General features: G+C 42.7%; 1 protein-coding gene across 12 annotated transcripts in view; it reads right to left on the reverse strand.

The window, feature by feature from the left end:
* The window catches only part of PTPRD (protein tyrosine phosphatase receptor type D), a 1,247,124-nt gene that overhangs the window by 551,320 nt on the left and 682,834 nt on the right, over nt 1-12,970 (reverse strand). For all 12 annotated transcript variants that reach the window (XM_033918844.1, XM_033918800.1, XM_033918751.1 and 9 more), the window contains one exon: nt 8,168-8,312. In XM_033918844.1, coding sequence (XP_033774735.1) covers nt 8,168-8,312 — 145 coding nt within the window. The remainder of the gene's footprint in view (nt 1-8,167; nt 8,313-12,970) is intronic.

Raw genomic sequence — 12,970 nt, forward strand, 5'->3', positions numbered from 1 at the left:
CATTTAAAAGTATGACACATTAAAGGCACTTGGTTGTTCTTCCTTTTTCTTTTTGTTGTTTCTTGAGCAAACAAGAGTAATGGCCTCAAAGCAATATAAGAAAGGCAGTTATCTCAAGCAACGTCAAATGTAATACCATCTTTTCAAGTTATATTCAATAACTTTACTTTGTAATCTGAGACCAACACTGTAAATTTTAAATGGGATCTTAAAATTTCTCTCTTTGCTCTAATCTTTGCATTGTTCGGTGACCTCATAGGATTTGGGTGTTGGGGCAGGCACATTATCATAATTGTTTTTTCTTTCTAATACTATATTTTACCTTAAAAGGTGGTATATCAAATCTATTAATCAACACCCACATAAAGGGTCAACTACTTCTACAATCATCCTCAAGGATTCAGTTGTTACATGGTTTTAAAGGATAGTGAACTTTAAATGAAGGCTACAATTTTAGTCATTTTTTAGGTCCTCACAAAATATATTACCCTACACTATGATATGTCAACAAAACCATAGGTGGCAGGAACATATATGTGACCCGCTGAGCGAAAAGGTACCAAAAGTGGGGTATGTGACATATTTATACCACAAGATAGAAAGATATCAAATGCATAATCCTGTAAAAATTTCAGCTCAGGTTTGGACTAATTATGTCTTTAATAAATGAGAAATGTTTGTCAACAAAAAAAGTAATTAAGCATAGAATTAACAACACACCCCACTTTAGGTACCTGCTGTTTTTAGGCTGTAGAACATGAAAACATCAAATTTGTTTTAAAAAAAATTACATAGTCCCATTCTACTGACCCTATAGCACTCAAAGGTGATCATTTTTGAAAAATATGGACATCTTAAAGGCTGAAATGGATGTCCATGTTCTTGAAACATCCAAATCCCAATTTTGTAAAAGTAGAATGGGGACGTCCAACACTGCAGTATATCCAAATAGTAAGGAGGAGTATTCTCAGAGTGTTTTGAGTGGGACAAAGGAGGGCCTGAAATGTGAACGTCCAACAGCAATTACAGAAGGGGCAGAAATGTCCATGTCTAAAGAGAAGGACATCTTGCTTCAGGAATGTCTAGGTTAGAGAAAGGTGTTGTAATTGAGCAGCTGTCCACTGGAGGGATTTAAGGCATGACATCTCTTCTCTGCCAGTGGTTGCTGTCCCCCTCCTTGCCTGAAAGTGAAACCGGAAGGAGATACCAGGCTGTATGCTAAAAATGGCCATAATACCTGACGTTAATAGAGAAGAAGTAGGGTTGAGGAGCAGGGCTAAAGTGGGATGAAGATAGATCCTTTAGTTTAAGTCCACTTCACTAGCCACAAGGTTGATTCTCTGCTCTACATGGACATCTGTATGACCATTTTCTAAGAATTCTACCATACAGACGTCCATGTCCCTTGTTTTCCCCCAGCATATGGATGTTCATCTTGCATATATTCAGACAGGCTGTATCCTGTTCAAAAATGCATGTGAGATGGATGTTCTGTCTTGGATGTCCCCACTCTTGGTGGATATCCTTTTGAAAATACCCCTTAAAACTTTCAAAAATGAAATTTGCCCTTCCACACTTTCAAAGCTTTAATCTTTGTTATTTGATACCTTTTTGCTCAGTGGGTCACATATTCAGAAGCAGGCTAATATGGATTGAAAGAAAAAAAAAGAAAAAAAGAACCAGATTCTAGTTAGAGGCAGGTTCTCCAAAGGCCAGATTTATGCCAGAAAAACTGTGTATCAGTTGTATTTTCTGTTTGTTTGTTTTTTGCCCCTCCCTCTTAGCATGTCTGGATCAGGTGGTTTTCCTTATATATCTTAAATTTGTTTATAATCAAATCAGTAATTATTTACATTACAATTGCAAATAAAGAACAAGTCAAACTGGTGACTTTCTTCAGAACTTACTGTTAATAGAAATAGTCTTGAAACACATTCAATTTTTTTTAAAGCAGCAGTATCAACAAAAGCTCTCAAAATTATCAACGTGTCTCTCTATTGAATCCCATTAGGTATTAATAGGTTCCATAGATATCCACCTCCCCCATTACTTAAAATTGCCTTCCCTTCTCCACTCTTCAGCTGGGTAGATGATTCTGATCAGTGCCCTCAAAGAGGGAAAGGTTAAATAGAAGATTTCAATGAAAGATTAGGTTCTTACCTTTGGTAATCTTCTTTCTGTTAATCCACAAACTAGTCATTACAATAGGTCTTTCATTCCAACCTGCAAACCGGGTGCTCCAGAAAGCCAACACTTTTTTCTCTTCTCTGCTCCTCCCACTTGCCAGAGGAATGCAAACCCCCTGCAGTAGTGTCCAAAAGTAACCAAAGAGGACTGGAACAAAGCATAGACACCAAGGGGGGCACAAAGAACTCCCCACAATACAACTTTATTTTGTTCTGCTGTGCAATATAAAGAAACAATTAATAAATAGGCAATAGAAAATATAATTAAGAACATGGCAACAATATAGAACCAACCTGCTCTGTGCAACAAGCACAATTTGGAAGCATGCCTTCAGCAAAGATATATACCCACATATACAAAAGGATTCTCCACAGGCTCCTGTCTGCTGGCTGGAAGATACTGAGTTCTGAAAGGAGAACATCTGAGGCAGAAATATGTAGGCAATACAATGGACAAATATTGACCGAGGGCAGGCTGTAATGACTCCTTTGTGGATTAACAGAAAGATTACCAAAGGTAAGAATCTAATCTTCCATTCTGTTACATCCACTCCAGAGTCATTACAACAGGTGAGGTACCAAAGCAATGACAACATCTAGGGTGGGACAGAAGAGCCTGCCCACAACACCAAGTCCCCAAATGTAGCATCGGACCAAACCACCACATTCACTCTGTAAAATCTGGTAAAGGTATGAATGGATGACCAAGTGGCCACTCTACAAATTTTGGTCAGATTAATTGCTCGAGACTCCGTCCAAGAAGCATGGGCTTTGAGCGAGATTAGCGGCTGCTTGCCACAGCCGATGTAGGTTGACGAGATGGCCATGCAGATCCATCAGGAACTAGAGGCCTTAGAAACTGTCCTGCCCTGTCTGGACTGGCTAGTCAGGTTAAATAGATGATCCGAGAGATGGAAGTCATTAGTCCTCTCCAATAGTGAAGCAAAACTCTGCGCACATCTAGTTTCTTCAAAAGCTTATCCTTCTTTACTGACCCCGTGAAACAAAAAGCAGGTAGACAAACTTCCTGGTTCACATAAAACCCTGAAACCACTTTCGGAAGAAAGGAAGGAACTGCAAAGAGGGACATTCCCGCTTCCATGAACTGAAGAAAGGGTTCCCTACAAGAAAAGGCCTGCAGCTCTGAAATACGCTGAGCTGAGACAATTGTCACAAGGAAAACAATCTTGACTGTAAGATCCAGAAGAGAAACCTCCTCGAGCGACTCAAAAGGAGGTTCAGTCAGACCTTTCAGCACAATATTAAGATTCCAAATAGGAAAGGGCTGACACAGTGGATGGCTTAAATGAAGCACCCCCTGAGGAATCTGGTCACATCAGGGTGAGCTATAAGTGAAGAAAAGCCATTGTGCACTCCGAAGGAGAGGACTGCCACCTGTACCTTGAGGGAAGCTACCGCCAGGCCATTGTCTAGACCGACCTTCAAGAAGGCTATGACCACCGGAATGGGAGCCCACAATGGTTCCGCTTGGCCTCTGGCACAAAACTACTGGAAAGCTTTCCAAGTCTTGGCATAAGCTGCCATAGATGACTTCTTGGACTTCTAAAGAATGGCAATAACCACATCAGAGCAGTTTTTTTGATTCAAGGTCTTGTGCTCAAGAGCCATGCCATAAGACCAAAGCGCTGGGGGTTCTCCATAGGAACTGGCCCCTGACTGAGAAGGTAGCGATGATAAGGGAACCTGAGCTTCTCGTCTTGCTGAAGATGAATCAGGTCTGCATACCATGGGCAACGAGGCCAGTCCAGGGCCACCAGGACCACTAGGTCCCAATGAGTTGCAATCCTGTGAATGACCCAACCCACCATGGGCCAGGGTAGAAAGATGTAAAGGAATTCCTGAGGTGACTAGGATTGAACTAATGCATCAAGACCTAAGCTTCATGACTGTTCTCTTCAACTGAAAAATTGTTTGACTTTGGAGTTCTTAGCCAAAGCCATCAAGTCCATGAAGGGCATGCCTAAGCGAATGACAATGAGATGGAATGCTCTCTGCAAAATCAACCACTCTCTCGGGTCCAGGATTTGGCGACTGAGAAAGTCCACCTCAACATTGTCTACGCCAGCCACATGCGCCTCCAAAAGAGCTAGATATTGAACTTCTTCCTCACTGAACAGCATCTGAGCTTCCTGACTTATGGGAGCACTTCTGGTACCCCCTATTCTCTTACTGCTGTGGCATTTTGCATATCCTGAGCTCTGCACCACCAGTTCTGTTCAGGGAAGAGACCTTGAACAATTGTCCAGGGAAGAGACCTTGAACAATTGCTTGTGCCTACTACCTATGGAGAATTCAGGAAACGCCTGAAAACACATCTATTCCTGAAATACTTAGGAAACCAACCTATTCAATCTTAGTCCTTAACAAATGATCGCAAGAACCACCAATCGCTAAGTCTGTACTTTGTTTATTCATTCCATCTGTAACTTTGTTTATTCACTCAATCTGTAACATTTCTAATCATTGTAAACCGCATAGAACTTCACGGTCCTGCGGTATATAAACTGTTATTATTAATATTATTATTATCTGAAGGGAATTATGTTGCAAGGACCATCGGGACAGGAGGGACTACTACAGCGGCCACAAGTGCAAGCCCAGGGCACAACCTCCAGGTAGGACACCTTGGATCCCAGGACCTGCAGATACTGCCAAGTTCTGGAACTCAGGATTACCAGAAGATCCTCAATCTGTTTCTGGAGCTACTGTTTGCATGGCTCGGGAAGAAAAACACAGCCTTTGAGTGTGTCGAACCAAACTCCTAGGTAACCCAACCTCTGAGACAGAATTAGCTGACTTTTCCTGAAGTTTACAATCTAGCCCAAATGCTGCAGGAGAGACACCACAGTCTCAACCACCTGCTCACACTCCAGTCTGGATGGAGCTCTGATCAACCAATCATCCAGATATAAATGAACCAGGACCCCCATTCTATGGAGATACGCTGCTACCACTGCCATCACTTTGGTGACGGCACGGGGAGCCATTGCCAACCCAAAAGGTAGGGCCGTAAACTAGAAATGCTGTTGAATAATGTGAAATCTCAGATACTTCCGGTGTCTGGGGAAGATAGGAATATGCAGATAGGGTTCCGTTAGATCCAGTGAAACCATAATCTCTCCCAGAGCAACCGTTGCAATGACTGAATGTACTGTTTCCATGTGAAAGTGCAAAATTCATAGAAAAGCATTGTTCGACTTGAAATCCAGGATGGGTCTCCAGTCTTCTGAGCCTTTCTTTAGTATGATGAAGTATAAGGAGTATCTGCTGAAGCCCAATTCACTTTTGGGAACTGGTTCTATAGCCTGAATGTCCAAGAGATGATGCACAGTTGCCCTGACTTCTAGCTCCTTCTCCAGTCTTACTGCTGGAGAGTCCACAAACAAATCTGGAGGGAAGCAGAAGAAGTCTATCTTGTGTTCCTCCCATATGATGTCCAGCACTCATTGGTTTGAGGAAATTTGTTCCCACTCCTGTAAGAACGACATCAGCTGCCCTCCAATGTGAAAAGGTGCATCTGAGTCTCTGGTATCATTGTGACTTTTTAGAGGAGGTGCTGACACAAGAACCTGAAGCCTGTTGGCATCTAGGATTGGAATAGTGTCTATAATTTTGATAATATTTCTGGCTAGAAGGGCTCGAGGAGCTTTGGCGAAACCTGTGGGACAAAAATTGCCATGACCTCCCCCAGAAGTACACTGAGGCTTGTTAGCAGGAAGAGACTCAGGAGAGCGGTCTGCCACACTGGCCACTGGATCATCTAATCTCTTGCCAAAAAGAATTTGACCCTTAAAAAAGAAGCCTGCTGAGAGTCACCTTAGAAGCTGAATCTCTAGCCCAGTGCTGGATCCAAAGTGTTCTACAAGTTGAAACAGCATAAGCTGAAACTTTGTCTAATTTTAGAAAAAGATAATACAAAGCATCTGCTACATAATCAACCCCTTCTAGCACCAGTTGGGGGAAGTGTCATCCTCCACTGAAGGATCACGGCACAGCTTAGTGCGACAATCACACACCACAACGAAGCCAGCTGCAGCTGCCTTAATACCCAAAGAAGCCACCTCAAAAAAAGCTTCATCAGAACCAGGTCTACCTTGTGATCCTGAGAATCCTTCAGCATAATTCCTCCCTCATTGGGGAGGGCAGTACGCTTGGTCACCTGAGCCACCACCGAATCTACCTTTGGTTGCTCAAAGAACTCAAAGCTTGCCCTGTGAAGCAGCAGTCTGGCATTATGAAACTACATCTTTTTCCAGGCAGGGAATCCTCCAAAGAGTCTCCAGGCACTAGGGCCACCCCCCAAAAAAAATAAATGTTAAGTGAAAAAAATAAGAAAGGAAGCAGAGCAGATCATAAAATGTTCTGCATGGTTCACTTGCAGAAATGAAAACTGCAGGGGGCTCTGTATTCCTCTGCCAAATGGGAGGAGCAGAGGAGAGAAAAATGTGTTTGATTTTTGCAATACCAAGTTTGCGGGTTGGAATGAAAGACCTGTTGCAATGACTCCAGAGTGGATGTAACAGAAAATCTTTAAATGCTAATATCTCAAAACTGACATAAATCATAACCAGGAGGATCTTTAATCCTTTACCTAAATAAACCTCTGAATTATCAAAATAATTTTGTTAGTGCTAATATTTGAACATGCACAATATTTGTTACTATAATGTCAGTTTAACATTTGTATTCTTTGCTTAGCAGTGTTTTCAATATGGCAGCCAAGGGATAAAGAGAATAATTAAGATACATTAAAAAAAAAGACAACAGGATAAAATTTAAATATATAATACAAGCAACATATAAACCATATGGAACTTGAATAATATATATTTATTAAGGAAAAACAATAGAATATAAAACATCTGCTTTCATATTCCATATGTTTCTATATAGGGGGATATTACACTGGACTTTGCACAGAATTCCAGTTGTCTTCTTTTTACCAAACCTTGTATTTCATTATGAAGGATAACATAATTAAGGCCCCTTACATCAGCTTTTTGTCAAACCAGACTGTTTTCTGAAACCAGTTTCAAAAAATAGAAACTAGCTGTAGTTGGTGTTCTAATGGATAGCTTCATAACGACAAATTAAAAGAAAGGTGAAGTCCTGGAAATAGATATTATGCATTGTCATTTTATATGCCGTTACTTCAATTAAAATAGAAAATATCCCAAATAAGTTTCAGTTCTAACAAACCTGCAAAGTCCCAGAAGAGACTTTTAGACATTTTTTTTAAATTTCACATCAGGAATATACTTATAACTGCGTTCTGGGGTCCATTTACTAAAATGCAGTAAATAGAAGCTAGCACTATCCCCAGTGTGGGCCTTTCCTGCGCTGTGAAGCCACTTTTAGTGTGGTGGTAAAATGGTCCCATTTTCAATTTTGCTTAGTAATGGCCATGCGCTAATCAGTTGAAGCACAATGTAGCTGTGCAAACCAATTACCAGAGAATACATCTACTCTCCCCCCAAACACACACTAATGCTAAAAAATAATAAGTATTTTTTAGTGAGTGGGAAGCCTGTGCAGATCCCAAAACTACCATGGGATGCCTGAGCGCACCCTGCTATAGTGCTTTTTAATCTGTGGTAAGCATGTGTTAGAGCTTACCGCAGCTCAGTAAAAGGGCCTCTCTATTTTTAGACCACATTTTAACAGCAGCAAAGTATTGCCATCTTGACTTCTAGGTCCTGAAGTAAATTATGTAAAATGTAATTCTCAGTCTCCCAATTTAGCTTCAACATTCTTCTTTTCTTGTTCTATTGTCGAACTGGCCCATTTTTGCTTCCATGCATACCAATAAATGCTTTTCTACTTGGGATCTAGCTAGGTACTTGGGACCTGAGATGGCCACTGTTGGAAACAGGATACTGAGCTTGATAGACCTTCGGTCTCTCCCAGTATGGTAGTTCTTATGTAATAATTGCTTAAAACTATGAGGGAAAAAGACTTACTTGACTGCATAGTCCTAGCTGAGATCTCTGCAGTAGAAGCACCCAAGCCTGGGGGAGAACGAGCTGCCAGGCGGAAGTAATACAAGCTGTTGGGTTTCAGTCCTTGCAGACGGTAAGATGTGGCGGGCTCAATCGTAATGCGTTGCTAAAGAAAACAAGATAAGTGAACGGTGGTATCAGTATTAAAAAAAAAAAAAGCAAACTACTGTTCATGTTTTATTTATTTATTCAATTTTCTATACCGTTCTCCCAGGGGAGCTCGGAATGGTTTACATGCATTTATTCAGGTAATCAAGCCCGGCGGGCTCACAATCTATCTAACATACCTGGGGCAATGGGGGGATTAAGTGACTTTCCCAAGGTCACAAGGAGCAGCGTGGGTTTGAACCCACAACCTCAGGGTGCCGAGGCTGTAGTTTTAACCACTGCGCCACACCATCCCTCTCCATTTTTCCTTATTAAAAGTGTAAGAATAATTGATTTTGGACTTGGGGGGGAGAGATTTTATAAAGTTTTAACAAAGTGAGTTTACATACATACAGAAGTGGCCACAACATGGAAGTATATGTATCCTCCATATCTCAGTACTATGATAATAAAATTGGAGTATATTAATGTCAAAATGGCATGCGTATTACAAATGGACAGAATGGAGGCATCACCCCTGACTCTGGAATAGTGATGATGTAAAAGTTTTCAAAGCTGAGATGGGAACATTTGTGTTCTCTCTCAGAAAAGCCTACACAGAATGGAAGGAGAGGTGATATGGTTTGCTGGTCTTACAGATGTATTTCTCAAGACCTTTTGTCAAGTTATTGATATATTTGTTACTATAATGATAATATTGATCAATAAAGGTTTTTTTAAAATTGAGTAACCCCTCCTCAAAAAACCCCAAATGGAGTCAATGGCAGCATGTTCAGCTGACTGATGCTGTCAGCAGTTCAAAGATTGCAAGCATCAGCCTGGGGGAGAAAAGAGAGAGTGTTATGCAACCCATGGGAAGAGAGGGGGAGGGGGAATGTCAGATCTGACTCAGGGGAAGGAAATGTAAAGGAAAAAGCTGCCAAATTGGAAGGGAGGGAGAAAGTTAGAAGGAAGAGAAGAGGAGAGATATGTCAGACCATGGGAAAAGGAGGAAAATGAACCAGAGGAGAGGAGAGAGATGCCAAACAGCAGAAGAGGGGAGAGAGAGATGGAAGGGAAGGCGACAGAGATGTCAGACCATGGGGAAGGGAGGGAAAGGAACCAGAGGAGAGGAGAGAGATGGAAAACAATAAAAGAGGGGGAAGAAAGAAGGAAGGAAAGGAGACAGAGATGCCAGACAATGGGGTAATACAATGGCATACCAAAGGCAGACACGGGATGGAAGGGATAGAGAGAGAAAATGCAGATGCTGCATGAAAAGAACAGAGAGAGGCAGACGCTGAATGGAAAGGAAGGGCAGAGAAAGAGGGAGATAGAGAGAAAGGGCAGATGCTCCATGGAAAGTAGAGAGTGGAGCAGAAGTTACCACTTATGGTGTGGTAAAATTGCTCTGTTGACCATGAGCAACATTTTGTATTAACAATATGCCTGGTACTGGATTTTGGATTGATATCACACTTCTCTCACAATAACTCAGTTAAAGTTACATTTACATTTTGCTGTCTACTGGAGATCTTATAATGTAATATAACAGCTTCCACCTCACACAGCTAAAGGTTAACAATTAAAAGCAGTTAGACTTTGGGGCTCATTTTAGACGTGAGAGCCAATCAGAACCTTAGGCATGTGCCAAGTGCGTTTTGGGATGCAGTGAGAGGGGCCTAAAGCCCTGATTGGCACAGGCATGTAAAGCCCATTTCAGTGACTGACCCTCCCCTTCGCCCCCTAAAGCAGGAACAGCAGCGCTAACTCTTGCTGGCCGCTGCCTCTCCTGCTTTAGGGGGCAAGGAGAGAAGGTCAGTCAGGAAGTGCTGCAATGTCCAGCTTTCCCCTTGGCCGCCTGCTATTATAGTTACCTAATTACAGCAGCGGAGCAGCCTGCAGAGAGGATCGCTGGTGCTATAGAGATCCTTGCAAGTTGCCATTGGCCTCAGGAGCTGTCGTTCCCTCTGCCGCAATACTGCCCCTGATGTCATAGGAGGGGTAGGACTGCAGCAGAGGGAACAACAGCTGCGGAGGCCGAAGGTAGCCTGCAAGGATCACTAAAGCACTATTGATCCTTTCTGCAGGCTGCTTTGCTGATGTAATTAAGTAAAATTAAGACCGGAAGGCCAAGGGGGAACATGCAGACCTTCAGGGGGGGTGCAGGCCTTCGGGGGATGCAGACCTTCAGAGGTGGTACTGGCCTTCAAGGGGGGGTGCAGACCTTCAGGAGGGACAGGCCTTCGGGGGGGGCAGGCCTTCAGTGGGGAGTGCAGGCCTTCATGGGTTGAGGGGGCCCTGGTGTAGAAGTACACGTTGGGAGGGAGGGAAGGGGGGGTTCAAAGAGACATGAATATGCCGGACTTAGGGGGGGGAATAATGGGTCTAAAAACAGAGGAGAGGAAGAGAGATGGAGGACAATGGGATTTAGGGAGGGAAGGAACAGAGAGGGAGAGAAGTTGGACACAAGGGATGGTATGGAGGGGGGTGGGGGATAGAGATACTAGATAGGAGGGTAGTTGGGAAGAGAAAAGGATAATTCATTTCTGAAACATGTCTAGCCAAAAATGTAGTAATTTTTTGCCCTTGACATTTTTACAATGCTCCATTATTGCAGAAAAAAACATCCAAATTGTAAGTCTGCCCTAGTCCCACCCAACATACACCTCCAGCACACCCCTTTGAGATTTAGATTACCTTTATAAAAAATAAGTCATAAAAATATATTTCAAATATAGTAATTTGGATGAATTTGCAACAGCTTTCTGCTGTGTTTTGAACATTTTTCTATTTTGAAAATGAACCCCTATATGTACGTACTTTATAGTCTGTATAACTATCACTGAACAAACTATTGCACTACACATTTATCAACAGCAGTTTTTAATTTTAAACTTAGCCTAATTAAAACTGGAAAACAATCCTTTAATATCTACTTTACTGGATGTCACTTATTCCTAAATATTTCTTCATATAAACTTTTCCAAAATGCATAAATGGAAGCTACCATAATAAAGTAGTATTGTAGCTGTATAGATAAGCATTTATAAATAGAAAATGAAAATAAGGTAATCTTTTATTGGACAAATTTAATACATATTTTTACATTGGCATACCCGGATGGGGGTGGGTGGGCGGGCAGTCCACCCCAGGTGTATTTCCTAGGGGAATGACATTTCCAAGTTTTATTAAGATTTGATATCCAACCTATCAAAAAAATGTCTAGGCGGCTTACAATAAAGTAATTAAACTAAAACAAATATATAAAAAGTAAAAACAAGACTTGAAATTGAGGTAAAAAAGTAAGGAACTACAATATAAAATAGGATAGTGGGGCAGGAATACACAAAAGGAAGGTCTCAAAATTTATCCCTTAGGTAAAACTGCTATATAAATTGTAACCATAAGCATCAGTAAACAAGAAAGATTTAAGATCCTTTTAAAAAAGGTTTAATGAAGTTTGAAATCTAAGATGATTAGGGAACGCATTCCAAAGTTCTAGCCCTTTTACAGAAAAAAAAATAGAACCACATGTGGAGGGGCATAATAAAAAAAAAACGTATAAGTCCCTTTTTGGCCTAAGGCCTTAAACGTTGAAAGCAGAAGCAGGGAAAATGTCCATAATCAAAATAAACATCCTTTTTTTGATAATGGCTTGCCTCTAACATTCAGCTGTTTAAACGCCCAGACTACCACTACGTCTACACTTATCCCCCCACGACGTCTACACTTATACCCCATATTGAACCAAAAAAACGCCTAAGCACCAAATGTCCAACACAAGGGCTTTTAGGTGAAGGAGGAGCCAGTCCTTGCCTAAAAGCTGGATTCTGTAACCAGTGTCTGTCAAAAACAACACCGATTACAGAATCCCCCCCACTTTATAACGATCCGGGCAGGAGGGAGCCCAAGCCCTCTTGCCCCGCGGCACCCCCCGATTATATTCGGGGCAAGAGGGAGCCTAAGCCCTCTTGCCCCGCCAACTCCCCGACTCTCCGACAGCATCGGGGCAAGAGGGAGCAAAAAGCCCTCTTGCCCCGTGGTACCCGTGGCACCCCCCCCCCGATTATGATCAGGCCAGGAGGGAGCCCAAGTCCTCCTGGCCTCTCGCCCCCATCCCCTACACGATCGGGCAGGAGGGAGCCCAACCCCTCCTGCCCAGGCGGACCCCCTATCCCCCACCCCCACTACAGTACGGGCAGGAGGGATCCTAGGCCCTCCTGCCCTCGACACAACCCCCCCAACGACTGCCCCCTGAACCCCCGATCGGCCCCCCGCTGACCCATGACCCCCCGCCGACCCCCTGACCCCCCCACCCTCAATCCCACCCCCCATACCTTTAAAATGTTGGCAGGATGGACGGGTGCCAAGCCCGCCTGTCCGGCAGGCCAGCCAGCTCCAGAATGGAGCCGGATTGGCCCAGGTGACTGAAACCCCGCCCACAGGTGGGGCCTAAGGCACCTGGGCCAATCAGAATAGGCCCGGGAGTCTTAGGCCTCTCCTGTGGGTGGGAAGCATTTGGATTGTTTGAATTTTTCATTCTGGTGGGAAACTGTATGTCAGTATTATAGGTTTGAAAGAGAGATGTCAGAAAAATCTGGGGAGTTTCTAAAATTTAAAGAAACATGGGGTCGGCTAGATACATATGTTAATTTTCTTTAAACATACTTTTGG

Source organism: Geotrypetes seraphini, chromosome 1 (assembly GCF_902459505.1).
Source record: "Geotrypetes seraphini chromosome 1, aGeoSer1.1, whole genome shotgun sequence".
Classification (NCBI taxonomy): Eukaryota; Metazoa; Chordata; class Amphibia; order Gymnophiona; family Dermophiidae; genus Geotrypetes; species Geotrypetes seraphini.